Source organism: Narcine bancroftii, chromosome 3, assembly GCF_036971445.1.
Source record: "Narcine bancroftii isolate sNarBan1 chromosome 3, sNarBan1.hap1, whole genome shotgun sequence".
In the NCBI taxonomy this organism is placed as follows: Eukaryota; Metazoa; Chordata; class Chondrichthyes; order Torpediniformes; family Narcinidae; genus Narcine; species Narcine bancroftii.
The window spans coordinates 276,435,733-276,462,065 of record NC_091471.1 but is presented as its reverse complement, the minus strand read 5'-3'; the positions used below and the strand labels follow the sequence as shown (position 1 = coordinate 276,462,065).

Sequence of the window (26,333 nt, the reverse complement as noted above, 5' to 3'; positions counted from 1 at the left end):
GACCAGAAGTGAACACAATAGAACAGCAGACCAATAGATCTGTGGACCCTTTTGCCTTGCAATGCACAAAATGACTGCTGCAACAATAGATGGTTTTTGACATTCGAATACATAAAATGTCTGCTTCCACCACAGGCCCGCACTAAAGGTTGGAGGGCTCCATTTGGAGGGTGGACGAAACGTCCCCCTGATTCTCCTGGGGAGGCGGGACCGTGGGCTCAATCGCCTGAAAGCCTTCCCCTCAAACCCCGCCTTCTTGAAATCTTACCGAGAATGCAGCAGCCGCGTCGATGGAGTTGCTCCAATGGGCGCCTTGCAGAGGCGGATCCCTCGGCGGACAACCCCAGCCCGGCTGCGATGACTCACCAATTCTCCGCCCGACCTCACGGCCGCATGAAGCGAGCCTTGTGCCTGGTTTCCTTCGCACTGAGAGGACACGGGAGAACTGCAGCTATGGTGAGTATGTCTGTCAGGCCGTCACCGAGTGGGATTGCTCGCAAGGGCAATGCGTCTCCTTGCAGTAGATCTTTTGCAATTGTCTTGTTCAGCGATGCGAGGCGTTCAGTCCGTCAGCAGCTGCAAGCAGGGAGCCTCTGCTACGACAAGGTCTTTTCCTCTCCCCCTCCTTTCTCCCTCTCTTCCCCCCCCTCCCCCCTCCCCCCTCCCTCCCCCCCTCCCCCCCTCCCCCTCCCCCCCTCCCCCTCTCCCCTCCCCCCCTCCCCTCCCCCCCTCCCCTCCCCCCCTCCCCTCCCCCCCCTCCCCTCCCCCCCCTCCCCCCCTCCCCTCCCCCCCCTCCCCCCCTCCCCTCCCTCCTCTCCCCCCTCTCCCCCCTCCCCCCTCCTCCCCTCCCTCCCCCCTCCCCCCCTCCCCCTCCCCCCCTCCCCCTCCCCCCCCTCCCCTCCCCCCCCTCCCCTCCCCCCCCTCCCCCTCCCTCCCCCCCCTCCCCTCCCCCCCCTCCCCTCCCCCCCCTCCCCTCCCCCCCTCCCCTCCCCCCCTCCCCCCCTCCCCTCCCCCCCTCCCCCCCTCCCCTCCCCCCCTCCCCCCCTCCCCCTCCCTCCCCTCCCCCCCTCCCCCCTCCCCCCCCTCCCCCCCTCCCCCTCCCTCCCCTCCCCCCCTCCCCCCTCCCCCCCCTCCCCCCCTCCCCTCCCCCCCCCCCTCCCCCCCTCCCCTCCCCCCTCCCCTCCCCCCCTCCCCTCCCCCCCCCTCCCCTCCCCCCCCTCCCCTCCCCCCCCCTCCCCTCCTCCCCTCCCCCCCTCCCCTCCCCCCCTCCCCCCTCCCCCCCTCCCCCCTCCCCCTCCCCCTCCCCCTCCCCCTCCCCCCCCTCCCCCTCCCCTCCCCCCCCTCCTCCCTTCCCCCCCCCTCCTCCCTTCCCCCCCCCCTCCTCCCTTCCCCCCCCCTCCCAGCCACAAAGCACCAGGGCAAACCAGCCCATTCATTGTCAATGCTGCCTCTTCCTTTGTCCCTTATCCATAGCAGCTTCCAAATTGTTACACTGCGTCAGCAAAACAATGCTTCAAATAATCTTGCTGCGTTTGGGAAACAGCTGATCTTTGTTTATTCAGATTAGACAAAAAAATTAGTGGAGGAGTGAGCTGGGTTTCATAGGTCGAGAGGACTCTAATTGTACTACAGTTAATCATTGCAGGTTAGTTTCATTATACTGGAGTATGACCTAGTAACCACATTTTTTAAATTGCCAAAGATAGGTCATTGGTCGCTTTTTGCAGTCTTAATTTCATCCTTGAGTATAGAATTTAATAAAGAAACAGGGAGGCCAAAGTTGGCCATGAAATATCTGTGGCAAGAATGATGAAGAATTCCAAGGCAAACCTTGCCTTATTCCAAGGGTTGTCAAAAGGAGGTTGAGAACATCTGCAGATGCTGCGGTTTTGTAAGTGAAGAGAGAAGTGACAGCCAAATTCTTTGTGTAGAGTCAGATGTGTATGAGCTACTGAATGAAAAAGTATCCACTGTCGGACTCTGGCTTTACCTTACTCTTAATTTAGTCTATGTGTAGTCTGAGTCCAGCGTGTTCTTTCAATGAAGTGATAGGAGAAGGTATTCGGTTCAACAGTCAATTTATTACACAGCACAAGAATAAAACTTAACAGAGCTCTGGGTCACTCATTAGTTCATAGGTCACCTGCACAGTGAGCTACTCCCCAAGACTGACCCCTATTGTCCAGTTGGTTCAGTTTATATAGATCAACCTTATCATACAGAACAAAAGTTGGCTTCCTTTGCTAGATTTCATTATCATACAGAACAAAAGTTGTCTTCCTTTGCTAGATCTTTTTGCATAAGGGTTATCACAAGTTTGCAGATATCTGGGGTGTAGCACTCCCATCTTAATCCTCCAGGCCAGACTATCCTGTTGTGTTGATCAGAAATTAATTCATCCCCAGATATTTCTAATCACCATTCTGTTCTTGTCCGGCCAATTTCTGCTGTTCTCTTTAACACCTCCTCCTGCCTTAATCTTCCTCCTAGACTGGTTTTCCATTCCCTTTGTTTCTTGCAGGCCATTCTTTGTTCTGGTCTGGCCTGTGTCTCCTGTGCTACTCCCCACCTCCTTCAGTTTGAATTCCTCCTAAATCGTTTTATGCATTTCCTCTCCCTGTATTTGGGAGCAGACCATTTTGCTCAGCCAACTTTGCTCCATGCTGTGATTGCCACTTAATCACATTCCTCTTTTTCCCTGAACCATGCAGTAAATATAAAATTATTAATTAATCATTTCTTTCATGTTTTAACCCCTAGATTCCAACAGTCCCCCTTTTGGTCTCATGAAAATGAGACCAACCACCAGTTAACTTATGGGACCAAGACCTCAGGAGTTTTTGCAAGGAACGGCATTTCCGACCACTTGTTAAACTTAACCTCACAAACTTGGCCATTATGAACACACTTCAGTCCAATGGGGGCCCCAACACAGTGTTCAGGAATGTCAGTCCAATTCGCAAAGTACTGTTTCGGTTCGTTATGGGCCTCCCAGGCTGACCTCAAACACTTTGTACAGTTGTTTCCTTTTCCAGATGCTTCAAGGGCTAGGAACAACATCACCCATAGTCCCCACATAGTATTCATTCCAGCTCCCTTCATTGTTTTGATGCCAATAAATCGATTATACCGCCAACCACTGATATACAGTCACCGTAGTCCAATAGTCTCTTTAAAGGGACCCGTTCAAAAAGTTCTTAGTCCGTAGTTGCTTCACAGAGTCCCAGTCACCTCCGTTCGAATCTGTTCCAGTGTCCGTGTTGGTGGGTCCGTTGCTGTTCACTGACTCCAATGATACCACATCTCGCCTTTTCCCAGTAGTCGAAACGCGTGGGACGTCCTCTCCACCACTCTGTAGGGTCCTGTCCACCTGGGCTCCGACCACTTTCTCTTGATCACCTTTAGCAGAACCCACTCTGCGACTGAAGGTATCGGTGTTTCCCCTTTTCTGTTGGGACTTGTGACCTGTTGTGAAAAATCTCACACTCTCTAATATGGTTCTCCACCATCGCCGGCAGGAAGGGGTGCCACCAATGTATCAAGTACCTTATCACCTGCTTCTTTCCACAGTGTGTTAGCCCATGCGCCTCCTCGAGGAGGGGTTTCATGAGTCCAGATGGTAAAACTGGCCTCCCGTCTATTGATCTCCATATTCCTTGATCCTCGGTTGCCCCCCTTTCCTCCCATACCATCCTTTCCTGAGGTGATGCCTTTGCTTGTTCCTGTATTATTACTTCTACCCTACACGGTGGTAATAAGTCATGTGCTGTTCTGTCTGCCTGTATCATAATAAACTGAGGGCCGTATCTTGCTGCCCTTTTACCGGCCATGTCCGCTTCCTGATTTCCCCGAGCCACCATCGTATCTGTTCTATCATGTCCTTTACATTTAAGAACTGCTAATGCCCTTGGTTTCAGGAGAGCCTCAGCCAGTTTCCTAACATCCTTCTCGTGTTTAATTGGGGTCATTGCTGCTGTTAAAAACCCACTTCTAATCCATTGACTAAGTTCAACCTGTATTGTCCCTACCACATATGCCGAGTCTGTATATATATTGACCTCCTTCCCTTCTGCCCATTCTAATGCTGCTATCATTCCCTGTAGTTCTGCCAGTTGTGCTGACTCCTTTCCTCTCACTGTCCCTGTAATGATTTCTTCAAATCCTCCTGTAGTTTTTCGTACCACCGCATAGGCAGCTTTCAATCCATCTGTGGGGTGTCTGTAACAGCACCCATCTGTAAACAAGGTTTCATCTGGTTCTCTTAAGGGTGTAGCCTGTAAGTCAGGTCTTATTTTAATATCCTTCACTACCCTCTTCTCACAACAGTGTGGTTCTCCCTCTCCCATATTGTTTGCCATGTTAATGCCTTCATGAGTAAACGTAACATTTGGAGCATTCAGGATCTTTTCTAGTCTCGTCTGCCCTAGTGAAGTCATTGTAAATGCTGTCGAGCTCACAAATGCTACAATGCTGTGTTGTTAATACCGTCAGGCCATGACCCATTACTATGTGTGCCACCTTTTGTAGAATCTTTGCTACTCCCGCTGCATGTCTCGTACATGGTGGGTGTCTGTCTTCCGTCGGGTCTAGTGTGATACTCACATACATGAGCACACATCTTCCACCCCCTTTTTTCTGAAAAAGAACACCATCAATTGTGTGTGCTTTTTCAGAAACATCCAAAAAGAAAGGTAGTTTATAATTTGGAATCGCCAAATCTATAGCTGTTGTAAGAGCTTGCTTCAGTAGAATAAAACTCATCTCAGCCTGTGCAGTCCAATCAAGTGTAGCTCCCAGATTCTTCATCCCCTGCTCATTCACCAAAGTTCGCAGTGGATGTGTCAACTCACCATACGATGGGATAAACTGCCTACTATAACCTGACAAACCCAAAAACGAAAGCATTTCTTTTACTGTCTTTGGTTTTGGATGATGTAGTATTGCTGTTCGATGTGCAGGGGAAATCCCTGTGCCTTTCGCTGAGACCATTCTCCCTAAAAAGGTGACCACCTGCCTGCAGCATTGCAGCTTTGAGCGAGAGACTTTAAAGCCTGCCTTGAACAGCTGCACTAGCAGGAGACAGGTGGCTTCCAAACAGGAAGTATGATCAGGAAGGCTAATACGATGTCATCTACATACTGAATCAGAACTACCCCACCTGGCAGTGCTAGCCCCCCCAGCTGTTCTTTCAACACCTGATTGAAAATCCCTGGAGATAAGACAAAGCCCTGTGGAAGCCTAGTATACCGCAACTTTCTACCTCTATACGTGAACGAAAACACATCTCTTAATGGTTCTGCCAGCAACAAGCAAAAGAAAGCATTCGATAAATCTATGCAAGAGAACCACTTGTGGTTAGGGGTTAAAGCAGTCATGGCAGTATATGGGTTTGGTACTGGAACTGTGGGTGTTCTCACAATACCATTGATGCGCCTTAAGTCATGGGCCATCCGATATTTGCCCGTGTCTTGTTTCGGAACAGGTAAGATGGGTGTATTCCAACTAGAACACGAATGTTCCAACACCCCTGAATACATAAGGCCATCAATGGTATCTGCCAAACCTTCCTCCGCTTCAGGTTTGTGGGGATACTGCATCTGCCAAATTGGGCTGTAATCTGACAGTTCGAAGGTTATGGGATCAACCTGCTGACAAAAACCCACATCTGCTGATCCCACTGACCACAGGTTCTCAGGGAGAGAATCTAGCATAGGGGCCGAGTTGGGGTGATCCATCTTCTCTCTACCATGAAAGCGTTCAATCTGTCTATGCTCAAGGAGGACTTGATCATATGTCGGAGACAAAATTTTGTATGCCTGACCAGATGAGGAGAACCAGTCACTTAGGGACATCAAGTTCCGACACATCGGTCCCAAATCTTTTGCCTGGTGAGTAGTGCCAATTGCAAGGGTGAGATGAGGAATGGCCTCACCTGCCATCTCATACCATTCCAGCTGTTCAGATGTCAGTGCTCTCGAGATCGCTACCAGGGGGACTCCAACCCCGTTCTACCAGGGGGACTCCAACCCCGTTCTACCAGGGGGACTCCAACCCCGTTCTACCAGGGGGACTCCAACCCCGTTCTACCAGGGGGACTCCAACCCCGTTCTACCAGGGGGACTCCAACCCCGTTCTACCAGGGGGACTCCAACCCCGTTCTACCAGGGGGACTCCAACCCCGTTCTACCAGGGGGACTCCAACCCCGTTCTACCAGGGGGACTCCAACCCCGTTCTACCAGGGGGACTCCAACCCCGTTCTACCAGGGGGACTCCAACCCCGTTCTACCAGGGGGACTCCAACCCCGTTCTACCAGGGGGACTCCAACCCCGTTCTACCAGGGGGACTCCAACCCCGTTCTACCAGGGGGACTCCAACCCCGTTCTACCAGGGGGACTCCAACCCCGTTCTACCAGGGGGACTCCAACCCCGTTCTACCAGGGGGACTCCAACCCCGTTCTACCAGGGGGACTCCAACCCCGTTCTACCAGGGGGACTCCAACCCCGTTCTACCAGGGGGACTCCAACCCCGTTCTACCAGGGGGACTCCAACCCCGTTCTACCAGGGGGACTCCAACCCCGTTCTACCAGGGGGACTCCAACCCCGTTCTACCAGGGGGACTCCAACCCCGTTCTACCAGGGGGACTCCAACCCCGTTCTACCAGGGGGACTCCAACCCCGTTCTACCAGGGGGACTCCAACCCCGTTCTACCAGGGGGACTCCAACCCCGTTCTACCAGGGGGACTCCAACCCCGTTCTACCAGGGGGACTCCAACCCCGTTCTACCAGGGGGACTCCAACCCCGTTCTACCAGGGGGACTCCAACCCCGTTCTACCAGGGGGACTCCAACCCCGTTCTACCAGGGGGACTCCAACCCCGTTCTACCAGGGGGACTCCAACCCCGTTCTACCAGGGGGACTCCAACCCCGTTCTACCAGGGGGACTCCAACCCCGTTCTACCAGGGGGACTCCAACCCCGTTCTACCAGGGGGACTCCAACCCCGTTCTACCAGGGGGACTCCAACCCCGTTCTACCAGGGGGACTCCAACCCCGTTCTACCAGGGGGACTCCAACCCCGTTCTACCAGGGGGACTCCAACCCCGTTCTACCAGGGGGACTCCAACCCCGTTCTACCAGGGGGACTCCAACCCCGTTCTACCAGGGGGACTCCAACCCCGTTCTACCAGGGGGACTCCAACCCCGTTCTACCAGGGGGACTCCAACCCCGTTCTACCAGGGGGACTCCAACCCCGTTCTACCAGGGGGACTCCAACCCCGTTCTACCAGGGGGACTCCAACCCCGTTCTACCAGGGGGACTCCAACCCCGTTCTACCAGGGGGACTCCAACCCCGTTCTACCAGGGGGACTCCAACCCCGTTCTACCAGGGGGACTCCAACCCCGTTCTACCAGGGGGACTCCAACCCCGTTCTACCAGGGGGACTCCAACCCCGTTCTACCAGGGGGACTCCAACCCCGTTCTACCAGGGGGACTCCAACCCCGTTCTACCAGGGGGACTCCAACCCCGTTCTACCAGGGGGACTCCAACCCCGTTCTACCAGGGGGACTCCAACCCCGTTCTACCAGGGGGACTCCAACCCCGTTCTACCAGGGGGACTCCAACCCCGTTCTACCAGGGGGACTCCAACCCCGTTCTACCAGGGGGACTCCAACCCCGTTCTACCAGGGGGACTCCAACCCCGTTCTACCAGGGGGACTCCAACCCCGTTCTACCAGGGGGACTCCAACCCCGTTCTACCAGGGGGACTCCAACCCCGTTCTACCAGGGGGACTCCAACCCCGTTCTACCAGGGGGACTCCAACCCCGTTCTACCAGGGGGACTCCAACCCCGTTCTACCAGGGGGACTCCAACCCCGTTCTACCAGGGGGACTCCAACCCCGTTCTACCAGGGGGACTCCAACCCCGTTCTACCAGGGGGACTCCAACCCCGTTCTACCAGGGGGACTCCAACCCCGTTCTACCAGGGGGACTCCAACCCCGTTCTACCAGGGGGACTCCAACCCCGTTCTACCAGGGGGACTCCAACCCCGTTCTACCAGGGGGACTCCAACCCCGTTCTACCAGGGGGACTCCAACCCCGTTCTACCAGGGGGACTCCAACCCCGTTCTACCAGGGGGACTCCAACCCCCTTTTGTTTTATTCTTTGGCTTTAACGAGGGCTTTTGCAGAGTAGTGACAACACACAATTTATCTTTGCCAATAGCAGAACTTCGTTAAAACAGGCGTCTGCTTACCTCCCTTTGTAGGATGGTCACTTGTTGTTATCACCACACCACAATCGACCGGTGTTTCGTATCTTTTTCTTCCGTCACTTCTCCATCTTCATCACGTCGGGGTCACCAAATTGTCAGACTCTGGCTTTACCTTACTCTTAATTTAGTCTATGTGTAGTCTGAGTCCAGCGTGTTCTTTCAATGAAGTGATAGGAGAAGGTATTCGGTTCAACAGACAATTTATTGCACAGCACAAGAATAAAACTTAACAGAGCTCTGGGTCACTCATTAGTTCATAGGTCACCTGCACAGTGAGCTACTCCCCAAGACTGACCCCTATTGTCCAGTTGGTTCAGTTTGTATAGGTCAACCTTATCATACAGAACAAAAGTTGGCTTCCTTTGCTAGATTTCATTATCATACAGAACAAAAGTTGTCTTCCTTTGCTAGATCTTTTTGCATAAGGGTTATCACAAGTTTGCAGATATCTGGGGTGTAGCACTCCCATCTTAATCCTCCAGGCCAGACTATCCTGTTGTGTTGATCAGAAATTAATTCATCCCCAGATATTTCTAATCACCATTCTGTTCCTGTCTGGCCAATTTCTGCTGTTCTCTTTAACACCTCCTCCTGCCTTAATCTTCCTCCTAGACTGGTTTTCCATTCCCTTTGTTTCTTGCAGGCCATTCTTTGTTCTGGTCTGGCCTGTGTCTCCTGTGCTACTCCCCACCTCCTTCAGTTTGAATTCCTCCTAAATCGTTTTATGCATTTCCTCTCCCTGTATTTGGGAGCAGTCCATTTTGCTCAGCCAACTTTGCTCCATGCTGTGATTGCCACTTAATCACATTCCTCTTTTTCCCTGAACCATGCAGTAAATATAAAATTATTAATTAATCATTTCTTTCATGTTTTAACCCCTAGATTCCAACACCACCAAGGAGGATACACACCTCCCCCCTTACTCTTTTGCTCAAATGCCTGCCAACATTTTACCATACCTTGATGAAGGACTCAAGCCTGAAATGTTGGTTCTGTATCTTTACCTTTACTATATAACCGTTTGTGTTTTTAAGATACACAGTGAGTTCATGGAAGGGTATGTGGACAATGTGGGACAAGTGTCAGGAAGATAGTGATGTCATGGAATGCATGAATTGATAAATTCCAAAGGCTAGATAAGATTTAATGCGATGGGATGGTAGACAGTTGCTGAGACCCTGACTGAATTTTGCAGTTTTGCTAGCCAGAGGTGAGATGTCAGAAAATGGGAGGATGGCAAATGCTCCTTTTATTAGTGGTGGTAGAGATAAGCCAGGTCACTACAGACTGGTGAGCCTTGTGTTAGTGAGAAATTATTAGACAAAATCCTAAAGGATGGGAATTTTTCCATTTGGAATGGCGGGGACAGTCAGCTTGGCTTTATGGTGGTTATCGTGCCTGATGTGTGATATGGTTTTTTTTTGTGTGAAGGTTGAAGGCAGAACCGTAGATAAGGACATTAAGACATTTGATAAGATCCTGTGTGATGGACCCAGAATTGGTTTGGTAACATGAGCTAGAGGATTGTGGTGGTTAGATGTTTATATGATTAGAAGCAATGGTTGCTAGGAACTTTTGTATATATGTGAATGCAGGCAGCTTGATTGGCAAATTTTGTAGATTCAATGAAAGATGGTGTTGTGGAGAGTGAAGAAGGTCACCTGAAGTTACAGCAGGGTGTAAATATGTAACAGATTGGGCAGAGTGGCCAATGGAATTTTAATACACACAAGTGAAAGGAAGCATTTTGGGAGTTCAAATGAGATGCATACAGTAAATGGTTGGGTGCTTGGTTGGGTGCTAAGCAATGAACAGAAGGACCTTGGAATTCTATAGTTCTCTCAAAGTGGCAACGTGATTTGATGAGCTGGTGTGCTTGACATATAAAAATGGAATGATGTGTGCAACTTTACAAAACATTTTTGGATCATTTGATGAGAAGTTCTTGTTACCACGTGATTAGAAGGATGTGGTGCTGGATAGGATGCAGAGAAGGTTCACCAGGATGCTCCCTGCATAGGTTCTGATTAGCCAGGGGAGAAGGCTGGGCATGGGGGCTGAGTGGGAAAGTGGATTGGCTCATGATTAAATGGTGGGGCAGACTTGATGGGCCGAATAGTGCTCCTAAGTCTTGTGGTCATGATTGGAGGGTTTTAGTTACAGGGAGAGGTTGGATCTGGAGTGAGGGAGATGGAAGGGTGATCTGCTCAAGCTGAATAATATGAGAGGAATAGATAGAATCTTTTTCCCCATGGTAAGAGTAAGGGTCTAGGTTTAAGTGAATAAATTTGAGGGAAACTTTTTTTAAATGGTTGATAGCAGGAACGAGCCGCCACAGGATCTGTGGGATTGCATGCAATCACAGTATTTAAGTAAGCACTTAAATAAGAAGTCTTAGAAAGATATGGATGTAATCCAGGCAAATAGGATTGGAGTCGTTGGGGAGCAAAAAGGTTTGTATGGACATGTTATTGCCAAAAGCCCATTTCTGTGCTGTAAATGATTTCATCTGAAGTAGCATGTAACTGCATGAAATGTAACGGGAGGGTCATCTCCAACAAAAGGTCATTGCAGCTAAATGGGAAGGGGATGGGGGAGGAGGGACTAAAAAAGAATTTCAGTGAAATTATCTGGTGGAATGCAGAAAATAAGAGGAGGCCAACCAATCTGCTCAGTATTTAATAAGATCATGTTCTCTTTTACTGGCAGTTCTTTGTCATTTTCTTGATCTCGTCAATGGAGTACAGCAGATTGCATCCTTTGAGGTGAAAGAACCTGGTGACTCTGGGGTGACAGAGATCATTATGGAGGTTTTGCAGTCAGTTGATCTGGCTCGCAGGAAGTGGTAGAGGTAGCTATCTGCCTTGAACACCGTATAGTGGCAGACCTCTGGGCAGATGGGTATGCTGACTTTGGGTCAATGGTCAAGAAAACCCAGTACAGTGTGATTTGGCTGACCATGTCGGTCGGTGATTTGCAGAAGTGGGTGTATGTACTCCAATTGAGTGCATCTATTGATGGTCTGACTGGAAACGACCATTCTATTCTTTCCCCCATTCCGTAGTACCATTGCCTGTGCTCTCCAGAGGCTATTGTTCGGTTCAATAACCCCTTCCTTAAGTAAGCGCTGTACCTCCGCCCGGATGAAGGCCCTTTTCCTGGCGCTGTACCATCTGCATTTGGTAGTGTCAGGTTTGCAGTCGAGGGTGAGATTGACTAATAGAAATGGAGGGGGGGACTTTAAGTGTGGAGAGCCTGCAAGTTGTGCATGGTGAGTGGTTAGGTTGGTGGACATTTACAGTGAGGGGGGGGGGGAGTTGGGACATTGTTGGTTAGGGGTGGATGAGGCCCATCAAATGCCATCGTCCTGCTTTTAAGGTGACATTGAAAATTAAGCCCCAACAGTATATCAGCGCAGAGCGGCGACATTACCATCAGTCTAAAGTTGTCATATACAGTACCCCACACAATTAAAGTCACAATACAGAAACCCCGAACGACTGCTGTAAATGACTTGAATGCCAGGGAGACTTTCTGGTTCACTAGCAGGACTATGAAGGAGAGGCTCTGCACCACATCGATGTATAAAACACTCTGTCCTCCCCCTATCAAACAAGCAACTTGACATGTGGCCATTTACCTTAATGTCCTTTATCAACCTAGCGAGTTGGTGCGGACTCTCTTGGTTGAGGGTGATGGAGGCTAGGATCAGGTCACTGCACATCGACCCAGTAGAAGGTGGCGGTATCCAAGATGGTGGCCCCAGGACCCGCACGCAGAGTTGCAGGATCCGGACGATGGCAGCCTCGGAGGCCCACACACGGTGCAGCTGGATTCTGAAGGTAGTGTCCAATATGGCAGCCACCCACAGATCGCACATGGCAGTGTTGGTCCAGGTAATATCAGTCTTGCGGAAAACGGTTCCCACAATCCGCACGTGGAGCTGCTAGGAATGCACACTCTCGTGTAGTAGCCCTTCTTACCGCAGCTGGAGCAGATTGAATCCTCCTCTAGGGAGTATTTCCTCTGAGGCTTGGTAGCACTTGGGGGTTCCTGGAACACCGTAGCAGTGGTCAGGTCGTTATGAGACCCAGTGAAAAACATCGGGAAGGTTTCGTGGAGTACTGCTGCTGTAGTCTAATCGTTAGTGGAGCAGAGGGGTGGTGACACATCCCTGGATGGCTGTGACTAGGGTGGCCACGAGGTGGTCACGTTGTCGGTCGAGTAGGCCCACATGTTCTGAAGAGCCATCTCCTGTGTACCTCCCAGCTCGACTGCTCTGTAGGCTGAGTTCCCCTTGCTCCCAAGTCTCTGTTGTTTGTGATTTGACCTGATCCCCACGATGTAGGTGTTCTGGATCAGGTCCTACGTGTACTCCGTGGTAGACATGGCTTTGCATTCACAGGCCCTGCTGAGATGTTTGGCATTTTACTCACCAGGTTGCTTTCTGATCACGAGAAGGTGTCTAGCATAGACACCGTTGATCTTTCGTAGGTATTGCCTTTTCAGGGTGTCCTGGTATGTTGTGGTGTCACTAATCATGGAGTACCCCAGGATGTCAACCTGGGAGTGCAGAACTTGCAGTTTGTCGGTCTCTAATCGCAAAATGGTAGAAGAGGCCTAAAAAAATGCTTCAAAAACAGCGCAGCCAGAGTTTGAAGCTGGTAGATGCCTCAGGCGATTGAGGGTTGATTTCCAGCTTTTCTGGTCTGAGGACCTGGTCCATTGTAGAAAACTTCAAGTGAATTAAATTGAAGCAACCATTGATCACTCAGGAGACTATTATGGCTTTAATTCACTTGAGAACATGGCATATCCCTTGTGGGGAGGGGCCACAGTTGCAACTCTCTTCCATTTTCCAAGTTGACATTATAAATTTTTTGCTACTGCTAAGGCTATCATAATTTTTTTTTGGCGCTTCATCCAATTTGAGGTCTAATTCCTTACTTATATTACTTAGAAGAAAGATCTCTGGATATTTTGGTATGTTATTTTTTGTGATTTTATTTAATATCTGATTTAGATCTTCCCAAATCATTTTCACTTTCTCACATGCCCAAATTGCATGTACTGTTGTTCCCATTTCCTTCTTAACAGCGAAAACATCTGTCTGATAATGTTGGATCCCATTTTTTTTTAACTTTTAGGGCGTGATAACCTGTGTAACCAATTATTGTATCATGCATAACCTTGTGTTTATTATATTCTTTATAGTTCCAGAACTATGTTTCATTTTACTTTGTTTAAATCATTTTCCCATTTTTTGGGTTTTGTAGCTTATTTCATCATTTTTCTTATCTTGCAGCTTAATGTACATGTTTATTATAAATCTTATAATTATCATTGTGTCTGTAATCACATATTCAAAGCTGCTTCCTTTTTGGTAATCTCAGTCTGTTTCCCAATTTATCCTTTAAATAAGCTTTCAGTTGATGATATGCAAACATTGTACCATGAGTTATTCCATATTTGTACTTCAACTGTTCAAATGTTAATAAATTATTTCCCAAAAAACAATTTTCTATTTTAATTCCTTTTCTCTCCCATTCTCTAAAGGAAAGGTTATCTTTCTTTTTTCTTTCTTTGGCTTGGCTTCGCGGACGAATATTTATGGAGGGGTATGTCCATTCCTGCTGCAGCCTCATTGGTGACTGACAAGTCCAATGTGGGACAGGCAGGCACGGTTGCAAGGGAAAATTGGTAGGTTGGGGTTGGGTGTTGGGTTTTTCCTCCTTTGTCTTTTGTCAGTGAGGTGGGCTCTGCGGTCTTCTTCAAAGGAGGTTGCTGCCCGCCGAACTGTGAGGTGCCAAGATGCAAGGTTGGAGGCGATATCAGCCCACTGGCAGTGGTCAATGTGGCAGACACCAAGAGATTTCTTTAAACAGTCCTTGTACCTCCTCCTTGGTGCACCTCTGTCTCGGTGGCCAGTGGAGAACTCGCCATATAACACGATCTTGGGAAGGCAATGGTCCTCCATTCTGGAGATGTGACCCACCCAGCGCAGTTGGGTGGGTCTATTGTAAAAGGGATTAGCAGATTTTGCGTCGATAGTAATTCTGGTATTTGGTGATTTGTTTTTTCCTTTCTAAGTGAATCTTCTTCAGTATATTGAGTAAATGATGCAATACTGGTGAGCTTTTATATTGTACCAGCTTTTCATCCCACTTATAAAGTATATGTTCCAGTACCTTCTCCCCTATTTTATCTAGTTCCATCTTAGTCCAGTCTGGTTTTCCCCTTGCCTGGTAAAAATCTGGTAAATACCTTAATTGTGCTGCTCTATAATAATTTTTAAAGTTTGGTAACTGCAAACCACCTTGATTGTACCTCTGTTAATTTATCTAACGCTATCCTCAGTTTCCCCCTTTCCACAAGAATTTCTGTATTCTCTAGTTCATTAAAGAATTTTTCTGTTAAGGGAATTGGTAACGATTGAAATAAGTATTGTATCCTTGGGAAGACATTCATTTTAATGCAATTTACCCTCCCTATCAATGTTAGCGGTAATTCTTTCCAATGTTCTAAGTCTTCCTGCAATTTCTTTATTAGTGGCTGATAATTTAATTTGTACAGGTGGCTTAAGTTGTTATTTAACCTAATACCTAGGTATTGGATTGCTTGAGTTTGCCATTTAAATGGTGATTCTTTTTTAAATTCTGTATAATCCGCATTACTCGTTGGCATCACTTCACTTTTATTTGCGTTGATCTTGTGCCTCAATATTTCTCCATACTCCTTCAATTTCTCATGTAATTATTTTATTGATATTTCTGGTTCTGTTAAGAATACTTTGATGTCATCTACAAATAAACTGATTTTATACTCCTCCTTTATTTTTATTCCTTTTTTATTTTCTGTTGTTATCAGTTCTGCCAATGGTTCTATTGCTAAAGCGAACAATGAGGGGGATAATGGACATCCCTGCCTAGTTGACCTACTTAATTTAAATTGGTTCGATACATATCCATTTACTGTTACCTTCACCAATGGTCCATTATATAATGCTTTAATCCAATTAATATATTTGATCTTGTTTTACTATTTTTGGTACACAATCGGCCAATCTGTTTGATAATAATTTTGCTATTATCTTATAATCTGAATTAAGTAGAGATATTGGTCTATATGATGCTGGTGTGAGTGGATCCTTCCCCATCTTTGGTATTACTGTAATTATTGCTGTCTTACATGAATCTGGCATGTTTTATGTTTCTTCTATCTGGTTCATTACTTCCAGGAGAGGAAGAATTAATAACTCTTTAAATGTTTTATAGAATTCTATTGGGAATCCATCCTCTCCAGGCATTATATTGTTCGGCAGCTTTTATAATATATCCTGTACTTCCTCTATTTCAAATGGTTTTATCAGTTTGTTTTGTTCCTCTTCTTGCAATTTCGGCAGTTCAATTTTATCTTAAATCTTTTCTACTTGTTCTCAGTTTGGTATAATTGTTCATAAAATTCCTTAAAGTTCTCATTAATTTGTTTGTCCTTTTTCCTTGTTGCCAATACAGTTCTTTTAGCTTGTTCAGTTTTGAGTTGCCAGGCTAATATTTTGTTTTTTTTTCTCCTAGTTTGTAATACTTTTGCTTTATTTTCATTGTTCTTCTCCACCTTGTACGTTAATGTTTCGTATTTTATTTTTTTGTCTGCCAATTCTCTCCTTTTTGTTATATCATCCCTTTTTACTAGTTCTTAGTTCTGTACTTACTATCTCCCTTTCCAACTGCTCTATTTCTTGATTGTAATCCTTTTTCATAGTTACATAACTTATTATCTGCCCTCTGATGAAGGCTTTCATTGCATCCCATAATATAAATTTGTCTTTCACTGATTCTGTATTTATTTCAAGATATTTTTTGATTTGGCATTCAATAAACTCTCTAAATTCCTGCCTTTTAAGTAGCAAGGAGTTTAACCTTGTTAAAGAACCAAAGTTCTTGGTGGGATGTCCTCCAGTTTTATTACTAATAACAGGGGTGAATGATCTGACAGTAGTCTAGCTTTATATTCAGTTTTCCTAACTCTCCCTTGAATATAGGCTGACAACAAAAACATATCAATCCTTGAGTATGTTTTATGCCTACTTGAATAATATGAGTATTCCTTCTCTCTTGGGTGCTGCCTCCTCCATATATCCATAAGTTTTATTTCCTGCATTGATTTAACCATAAATTTGGCCACTTTATTCTTTTTACTAGTCTTTTGTCCAGTTTTATCCAACATTGGATCCAAATTAAGGTTGAAATCCCCTCCTATCAATATATTTCCTTGTGTATCTACAATCTTCAAAAAAATATTTTTCATAAACTTCTGATCCTCTTCATTAGGTGCATATATATTGAGCAAATTCCAAAATTCTGAATATATCTGACACTTTATCATTACGTACCTCCCTGCTGGATCTATTATTTCCTCCTCTGTTTTGATTGGTACATTTTTATTAATTAATACAGCTACTCCTCTAGCTTTTGAATTTATGATGCTGCCGCTATGTGCCCTACCTAGTTTCTCTTTAATTTGTTATGTTCCACTTCAGTTAGATGCATTTCCTGCACAAATGCTACATCTGTTTTTTTCTTTTTTTCAGGTAAATTTAATAGCCTCTTCCTTTTAATTTGGTTATATATTCCATTAATGTTTATAGTCAAATAGTTCAACATGGCCATCTCGTATCCTGTTTACACCTCATTTCAGCTTCCTCACCACCACCATCCCCCTTTTCCCCATTTTCATCTGTTTTCCCTTTTAAAACTCTGTTTGACAACACATTTAAAACAAAAAATACTCTAACAACTCCCACATCCAATATTCCCTTAACCCCAAATATCCCCCCCCCTCCCCCCACCGCCCTCTGAGTTGCACCTTATCCTTTGCCGGGCAACCACAACTCCCCTTTCCATTTGGATTGCGAACCTGCTCGCAAACGTCAACTGATTTCGGAGTGACGGTTATTCTTCTTCCCCCCCCCCCCCCCCCAACTACCCCCAGAAAACACTTTTTTAACACATATAACAAAGTTTGCCCTTTTTTTCCCCCTTATTTCCTTTCTTCCCTTCTCTTTCCCTTCTTTAGTTCTTGTACATTGTTTTTACATCTTTATGTATATTTTATTGCCGTTCTTCATTCTTGTTACATTTCTTCATCTCTCCTTCAGTCCTGCAAGCGTTCTGCAAATTCTTGTGCTTTCTCCAGATCCGAGAACAGTCCATTTTGCTCCCCAGGGATAAATATTTTAAGCACCGCTGGATGTCTTAACAAATTTATAACCTTTTTTCCATAGGATCGATTTTGCTGTATTAAACTCCTTCCTCTTCTTTAAGAGTTCAAAACTTGTGTCTGGGTAAAAAAAATATTTTTTGACCCTGGTATTCCAATGGTTTATTGTCTTCTCTAATTTTATTCCTTGCCTTCTCCAGTATATTTTCTCTTGTCGTATTTCTCAAAAATTTTACTAAAATAGATCTTGGTTTTTATGTGTCTGTGGTTTCGGAGCTAGTGTTCTGTGTGCTCTTCCTATTTCTGTTCCTTCCTGCATTTCTGTCATTCCCAGGACCTTTGGAATCCATTCTTTTATAAATTCCTTCATATCTGTGCCTTCTTCATCTTCTTTTAGGCCCACTATTTTTGTTATTTCACCTACTATAACTTTCCAACATATCAATTTTCTGAGCTAACAACTTTTGTGACTCTTTAATTTTTTTTATCACTTCCAATTTTCTTCTTGTCGTTTACTTCCATTTCTACAGCCATTTCTCGTTCTTCCACATTTTCTACTCTTTTCCCTATTTCTGTCATGACTAGCTCTAATCTTTGCACTTTATCTTCTGTTTTCATTTTTCTTTTAATTGCACTAAATTTTTTTAATGCACTCATTTGTTCTTGAAAAAAAGCTTTATATTCTGTCCATCTGTTTTACCTTCTATTTCTCTGTGAAGATCTTGGTTGTTGTCGTCTTCTTCTTCTGTGTCTGTACTTGTGTTTGTGTTGTCTTTTCTTTGTATCTATCTCTTCTGATTTTCCTGATGAGTTACTTGTCTCACTTTGTCAAGCCTCTTCTTGTTTGGCCTCTTCTTCTGAGCTGCTCATCTGTTGAGCCTCCTGCTGCTGCTCTTCTTTCCTTTCACTCCCTCTCCTGCTGCTTTCCTCTTCTTTCAGCTGAGAGCCCTGGTGTCAGCCATCCCTCAGCTGGTCGCACTGTGGTTGCCCGGTCCTCGGCTGAGCCCCCCTCCCGTCGGTGTTCTCCTTCTCTTTAGTTTGTGCACTGTGCACTTTTGTTTGGCTCAGAGAGCCATTTTTGCAGTCCAGCGGTCGGGGGGTCGCGACTCCGTGGGGCCGTCACGAACCTCTGAGATCAGGTGCTCTTTTCCACCACGGCTCCCTGTTTCTTCGTGCAGGTAAGGCCTTCTTTCCTTTCTGGTGTCTTTTCTTTTTTTCCCATTTTTACTTTTTCCTTTTTGGGTGCCATTTTCTTTCTTTTCTCTTATATTTTCTCATATCTTTTATTTCTTATATTTTGTATTTACTGAACTTTGTCTTTTCTTCACTTTTTTTCTTCTTTTCTGGAGCGGGCTAATATTACCCTACTGGCCACTAATTCCATCACATGACGACTCCTTTTAGTCTTGCTTGAAGGTCTTAAATTCTCAGTTCAGAAATAATTATAGTGTTTTTAAACATTATATCTTTAGTCCTCTTTTACTCACAATTTTGTTTTCCACACAAAAAATCTACCCTCTAAAAGACAGCGAATATGGCTATTTTCTTCCACAATAAATTCACAAACCCAGACAAGGGTTAATCAACTGTGGTTATCTTTTTCCACGATGAAGTCACACACCAGACAAGGGTTAAATGAAGTGGCCAAACACAAAAATAGACCCAGTAGAATTGCCCTTTTTTTAATAAAGGAGAGAGCAAAGTGGTCTTCATTAATTCAATAGCCACAAATCCTGTGTTACCCTTCTCAGAGTAACACAGCAAATAGCACCAATTCTGGTTACTGTAACTCAACCCTGTCTTTCACAAGGTTTTAACCCCTCTATGTCACAGGGTTTTGACTTCCGTAACCTTCAAGCTGAACTGTTCCAAAACTGAACACAAAATGTCTGAATTTGGTAATATACTTCTCCAAATCATGTGACTGTTGTATCATCACCAAAGTGAGTCCCAATTCTTGGAAACCACATGACCATCAATTTTATTTCTACCAAAACTGTTCTGTTTTCAAATCCATTCCATAGCCATAACAACCTCTGATCTCATCTCTGTTCAAGAGGCTTAAGTGGCTTAGATTAAAAACAGATGGCATCCTCAGCAGCTCTTGAATAATTAAGACCCACTTGAAATCCATTAGCTCTGTCTGTCACAGACACATTGACTCAGAGAATGAAACCTTCTCTGTAAACAATGGTTCTCTATAAATGTGCTGTGACCTGTGTGTGTCCCTGTACCAACCCACAGCTAACTTACTAAGAATATAGTTACAATATTTTAACTCTATAATTTACTTTGACATTTTTATAAAATAAATATACTTTAACATTAAATTAAAGCACTCTCTAAGTTGGGGAAAAAATAAAGTTAAATGCTTTGATTTGTCTAAATCGTGTTTATACAGGATCCATTTTGATTTTTTTAAAAATCAACTTGTATTAACATCTGCCCTCTGTGGTGAATGTCTGCCAAGCTGCCTGTCTCCCCTCTGGCGAGCCTTGCTGTACTAACATTGGCTGTGCATTCTCTCTACTGTTAAGGACATTCACCTTGGATATAAATGTCTTTCATTATTGTACCATGAGTTTCTGCTAATAAAAGCCATGATTATTGATTGACCACATCGTCTTTGTCTACTTCATCAACTGGCACTTCAATTTTATTAGCAGAAATGGATGCAGCACTCAAGCCAAAGTGGCTGATAATCAACCAGTCTGCCCCGAGGGCCAGAGAAATTTTCAACCACTGGATTGCTTATTTCAATTACTACATGGCTCGAAACAACGTGGTCGATGAGGCGATACAGTGGGGCCACCTGAACTCTCTGCTGGGTGAGGTCTCTTTTACCTTAATGCAAGGAGCTACCACTCTGGCTATAGCCCGGGAACGTCTGACTGTTTACTATGCAGCACCACGGAATGTGGTGCTTGCTCAACCCCAGTTGCTGACTAGATGTCAGAAATCCGGGGAAAGTGATGCTGCCTATGCAGCTGGGAAACTAATGTGATGTCAAGACAGTCAATGTTCCGCAATGCCTTGAAGCTGGATGCTTTAGTCAACGGGATTGACTCCAGTTACATCTGACAGAGGCTGCTGGAGACGGAGCCCTTAACTTTCGACCGGGCAGTCACTCTAGCCAAAACACTGAGAAGTGCCATGCGGTCCAGTGAAATGCTAGAAACCGAAAAGGAAACCTCCAGGAATGCTGGAACCCTAAAGGAAAGAAAAATGCTAACTCCTGAAAAATGGTACTTTTGTGACAAGAGCTGGCACCCCAGACAGAAGTGCCTGGCTCGATTTGCTACCTGCAGCTATTGTGGGAAACTCTGCCACTTTGCGAAAGGGTGTAAGGTGAAAAGTACTCCCACTGATAAGAAGAGGAGAAGCACCAAGAAAATGTATCCTGGAGCTACAGGAATGGAAGACAACTGTGAAAAGGGGGAATCTTTAGATGAGCAGGCTGAATCAACTTCAAGTGACGGCAAGGTGAGATCCCCTGTGAGAGCTCAATTGACTCCAAAGCTTGGAGGATGTTACAGACTGCAACGGTCGACTATGAGGGGGAGGTGAATGGTGAGACTCTTGATTATCTAGTAGACTTGGGGAGTACTGACAGCTACATCCATGAGAAAGTTGCCAGAGCCTTAAATTTGCGGAGATATCCAGCGAACCGAAAGATATTGATGGCTTGTAGTGAACTTGCAAAAACTGTTCGGGACAAGTGTAAAGTTACTTTAAATTTGCAGGGACATTGCCTGGCTGATGTGTGGCTCTTTATTATGCCAGAGCTCTGCGCCCCTGTGGTACTGGGGTTAGATATTCAATCTCCGATGAACAGTGTAGTGTTAAATTTCGGTGGGCCGCTACCCACTTACCATCCCCCACCCTAGTTACTGCGGTCTGTCCACATTAAAGATCAAAGCTCCCTCCCTTTTCAGTGATTTATCCCCTGAGTGTTGGCCAATTGCCACTAAGAGCCGTTCTTACAGCAAAGAGGATCGTGAGTTTGTCAAAGCTGAGACCCAGAGATTGCTTAAAGAGGGAGTAATTGAACCCAGTAAGAGTCCCTGGCGAGCCCAGGTGATGGTTGTGAAAAATCACACTAAGAAATGACTGGCTATTGACTACAGCCAGACAATCAACCATTACACTAACTTGGATGCCTGTCCCCTACTACACATCAATGCAATGATTAATCAGATAGCACAATACAAAGTTTACTCCACTATTGACCTCAAAGCAGCTTACCACCAAATCCCCATCTTTTAAAAAAAAAAGGAACGACCCTATACAGCCTTTGAGACTGATGGGGGGGGGGGGGGGGCGGGGTTATACCAGTTTAAAAGGGTACCTTTTGGAGTCACTAATGGTGTGTCAGTGTTTCAGAGGGAAACGGATAAGTAACGTATGAGTGACATGGTACTTTTCTTAATCTGGATAATGTCACTCTCTGTGGGAAAACACAGGCTGAGCACGACAACAACTTAAAGAAATTTTTAGCAACAGCTAAAGAACTCAACCTTACATTTAACGAGGGCAAATGTGTGTTCAACGCGACAGAGCTACCCATTCTGGGCTACATTGTCCGCAAGGGCGAAATCCGCCCCGACCTGGAAAGAATGGCCCCCCCGAAGAAGTTACCACCCCCAAACTCTGCAAAAGCCCTTAAAAGGTATATGGGGTTCGGGACTACGTCACACAGGCACGCCCTCTGTTTGACACTAAATCTTTTCCTCTCTCTCCAATGGCCTTGAAGGCTTTTGAGAGAATTAAAGCTGATATTGCCAAATCTGCACTCTCGTCCATTGACGAGGATGTCCCATTCCAAGTGGAAACTGATGCCTCAGATTGTGCCTTGGCAGGAACCCTTAATCAAAAGGGCATACCTGAGGCATTCTTCTCCTGCACGTTACGCGGACCTGAACTTAAAACATTTTGCCATTGAAAAAGAAGCCCAGGCTATTATTGAAGCTGTTCACTACTGGAGACACTTTCTAGCCGGCAGAAAATTTACTCTTGTCATTGATCAGAAATCTGTAGCCTACATGTTCAGTACTAAACACAAAAGTAAAATCAAAAACGGTACAATGGCACGCTGGCAAATAGAACTCTCAACTTATAATTATGAGATCCAGTACAGACCGGGCAGGTTAAATGATCCCTCTGAAGCATTGTCACGATCTGTTGCTGGTGCTCAGCTGGAGGGGCTAAAAAAGATCCATAGCAGACTGTGCCACCCAGGAGTCATGAGGTTCTTCCATTACATAAGGGCTAACAACCTTCCTTACTCTCTGGAAGTCAGGAAACTGAATAAAAGCTGTCCTGTTTGCGCAGAATGCAAACCCTAATACTTCAAAGCCCCAGAGGCCACTCTCATCAAGGCAACTCGACCTTTTGAGAGGATTAGCTTAGATTTTAAAGGACTGTTACCTTCCAAAAACAAAAATGTATATTTCCTTACTGTAATTGACGAATATTCCAGTTTTCCCTTTGCGAAACCCTGCCCTGAAGTCTCGTCACTTTAAGTCACTTGACAGAATTTTCAGCATTTTTGGTTTTCTTAATTACATTCTTACCGATAGAGGCTCAGCATTCATGAGTGCTGAACTGCAGCGAGCCCTGCTACGAAAGGGGATTACCATCAGCTGTACCACGAGCTACAACCCTCAGGGCAATGGGCAGGTCGAAAGGGCTAATGCAACAGTCTGGAAGACTTAATCTTGCTTTAAAAACACATGGTTACCCTGTTACCTGGTGGCAGGAGGTGTAGCCTGAGGCACTACAGTCTATTCGGGGGGTTTTTATTGTGTACTGCAACAAATCAAACACCTCATGAGCGCGTTTGCTTTTCCTAGGAAATCAGGAACTGTGATGGACTGGCCAGCCTGTTTATCTGAGCCTGGAACCGTGCTGCTGAAGAGCCATGCTCAGGCACGTAAAACAGACCCCCTAGTCCAACCAGTTCAGCTACTGCATACTAACCCCAACTACGCTCATGTTAAATTCCCAGATGGGAGTACTGACACTACCCCTAAGAGATCTGGCCTCGCCTGGTTCACCCCTTCCTCGCACCCCTACTCTGAGGGAGCCTGAAAGATTGGACTCACCCCCCACAGTCTGTGATCCCTAGTAAGCTTTCAGATAGCCAAGCTGAGGCTCCACTGCCTCATGCTGGCGATTCTGGAGCGGGTCCAGAAGCCAGTCCTTCCCACACTACAGACCCAGGACCTGTACAAGTTCCCAAGGTTGTAAAGGAGCCACCTGTTTTGAGACTAAGCACCAGAATTCGTAAACAACCTGATAGGCTGACATATTCATAAAAGATCTCATATTTCGATTGCTTGCTAGATACTGGCGTAAAGGCCAAACATTGTATCCATGTATCGCTTGCTTCGGTCTTTCCTAGCGGCTGTCCTTTTGATTTTAACCCTTCTTCTGCCGGGGGGAGACTGTGGTGAATGTCTGCCAAGCTGCCTGTCTCCCCTCTGGTGAGCCTTGCTGTACTAACATTAGCTGTGCATTATCTCTACTGTTAAGGACACTCCTCTTGGATATAACTGTATATGCATCTATTGTCTTTCATTATTGTACCATGAGTTTCTGCGAATAAAAGCCATGATTATTGTTTGACCACATCGTCTTTGTCTACTTCATCAACTGGCACTTCAGCCTCTGCCAGAGTGGTTACGTTATAGGGAGGAAATGGGTGGAATACTTTCCCTGGAGTGAGGGAGGCTGGAGGAATGACCTTGGAGATTTATAAAATGGCTGGATCGAGAGGGTATTTTCTCCCCTGAACAAGGAAGTCTAATACAGGGGATCAGAGGTTTGAGGTGAAATATTTAAAGGGGATCTGAAGGGTAAGTTTTGGCAAAAAGATGGTTTGTATGTGGAACAAGCTGGCTGAAAAAGTGGATGAATACAATTAGAGTTTTCAAGACATTTGGGTTCCCTCATAGATAAGAAGTAGGTAATTGGGATTAGTGTGGATGGACATTTGGGTCAGCAGGGACAAATTCAGTCCACAGACCAGTTTCTATGCTGTATAACTGAATCTATGAATCTAAATGGATTGCTTGTTGTGGACATGCCTTTATATTCTAATTTTCTTTTAGAGTGCTCAACCAGAAGATTGGCACAAGGCCAAGTCCATTTATGAGTTTAGTGCTAAAGACATTGATGGTGAAGAAGTCTCCCTGGAAAAATATAAGTGAGTTTTGAGTGTTCCTTATCTCTATCTCAATTAAGAGGCTGTGCAGAACATTGAATTATATTTGTTTCACATCAGTGTTTGAATCTCTGTATCCAATGAGTTGTTCTACTGCCTTAACTTCAGGGACTGTGCAGAGTTTGGGTTTCATCTGGGTGCTCAGGTTTCCTCCCACATGTCTGGTCTGATTGCAGATGAAACAACATTCTCTGGTCCTCAATGTAAAACATCCAGACAATACGCGTACAAACAAATGGTAAATATGCTTAAAACTCCCTGGTAGGTACATTTCCCCTCAGTGTAGACTAATTGCGAAAGGAATTTATCAAGATGCACATTCTCCTGTAAAGGATGAAGCAAATCACCAGAAACATCAATCCACCATGAATGTGACTCAAGAGAATGAGGGAAGAAAAAAAAATCAGTGGCTTTGAAAGATTGTCTTGTCCCATCAGAAAATTGTGTAATCCACATGTTCAATGGGTGCTTATTGATTAGCATGGATTCTCTGAGCTGAAGGGCCTGTTTCAGTGACGTCTTTTCCATCTGGAACATCATTCATGAGAAGATGTGATTCATGACCAGATATTTGTACTGAAATAGTGGAGTTTAAGATGGATATTTCACAATATCCTGTTTTGATTCAAAATCTTGACTGGATGAACAAATTATTCAAATAAAAATTCTCTGTAACAAAGATTTGTATTATTTAATGTTTCCATTGGCTGCTGAAGATGAATAACAAGATTTCAAAGTGGGATATCGGTGAGCTAGTGTTTGATATTGATTTCCTTTTTTGGAAGTCTTCAAGAATTGACAGGAGTTGGTGTTAGTAAAATGGTCCAGGTAGTTAGTGCTGAGGATGGTGAACTTGTGGAATTCTCCCTCCCGTGGAAGCCAAGTTGCTGAATATATTTAAGAGGTAGGTGGCTACCCAGACAAGGTAGCAAGGAGTATCTGAAGAGAATAGAGCATGAGGTCAAGGAGCATGCAAATGGTGAACCCTGTTTGGAGTTCTGAATGGGTACATTTAGTTCTTGTCTTCTCTTTCATGTGGTGTACCAAGGTGCTGTAGCTTCTAGGTAGGTTGGATTTCAAAAACTTTGAACAAGTTTCAGCACACTGGAATTTGGAGGAAATTTTAAACTTCTCTGTCCTTGGGTTTATTGAGATTGCAAAATGTAATGATTTGACTAGTCTTTGTAATTGCTGGTATTAAAAATGCAAGCTTTCAGTGTATTGTTACTGTGCAGAGAAGCAGTTTTCAGAGTATGTTTTCTGAGTCTTGTTGCCCTTCCCTATTCCCACAATGTGGTACAGTCTTTAAAATCTTGTTCCTCTGCTTTTAGGGGATTTGTCTGCATCATCACAAACGTAGCCTCCAAGTGAGGGAAGACGTCCGTAAACTACACTCAGCTCGTTCAGATTTATACTGGGTATGCTGAGAAAGGTTTACGGATTCTGGGTTTCCCCTCCAATCAGTTTGGCAAGCAGGTAAGCTCTGGGTGGGGTGGGGGGGGGGGGGTGCGGGGAGATTGGAGCAGAATTGATCAGGGATGCTAATTCCTTCAACTTGTATCTTTGGATTTACCTGACAGATGAAAGAGCACTGATCTTTCATGGCTTCA

General features: G+C 45.4%; 1 protein-coding gene across 2 annotated transcripts in view; it reads left to right on the top strand.

Annotated features, from left to right (window-relative positions):
* Window positions 1-258: 258 nt before the first annotated feature.
* The window catches only part of LOC138758811 (phospholipid hydroperoxide glutathione peroxidase GPX4-like), a 34,661-nt gene continuing 8,586 nt past the window's right edge, over window positions 259-26,333 (top strand). The window contains exons 1-4 of one of the 2 annotated variants that reach the window (XM_069928199.1): window positions 9,200-9,264; window positions 23,351-23,426; window positions 24,611-24,705; window positions 26,055-26,199. In XM_069928199.1, the coding sequence (XP_069784300.1) occupies window positions 9,215-9,264; window positions 23,351-23,426; window positions 24,611-24,705; window positions 26,055-26,199 (366 nt within the window). In that variant the 5' untranslated portion in view covers window positions 9,200-9,214. Of the gene's footprint in view, window positions 457-9,199; window positions 9,265-23,350; window positions 23,427-24,610; window positions 24,706-26,054; window positions 26,200-26,333 lie in introns of those variants that run through there. The other variant, XM_069928198.1, reaches the window with a different exon arrangement.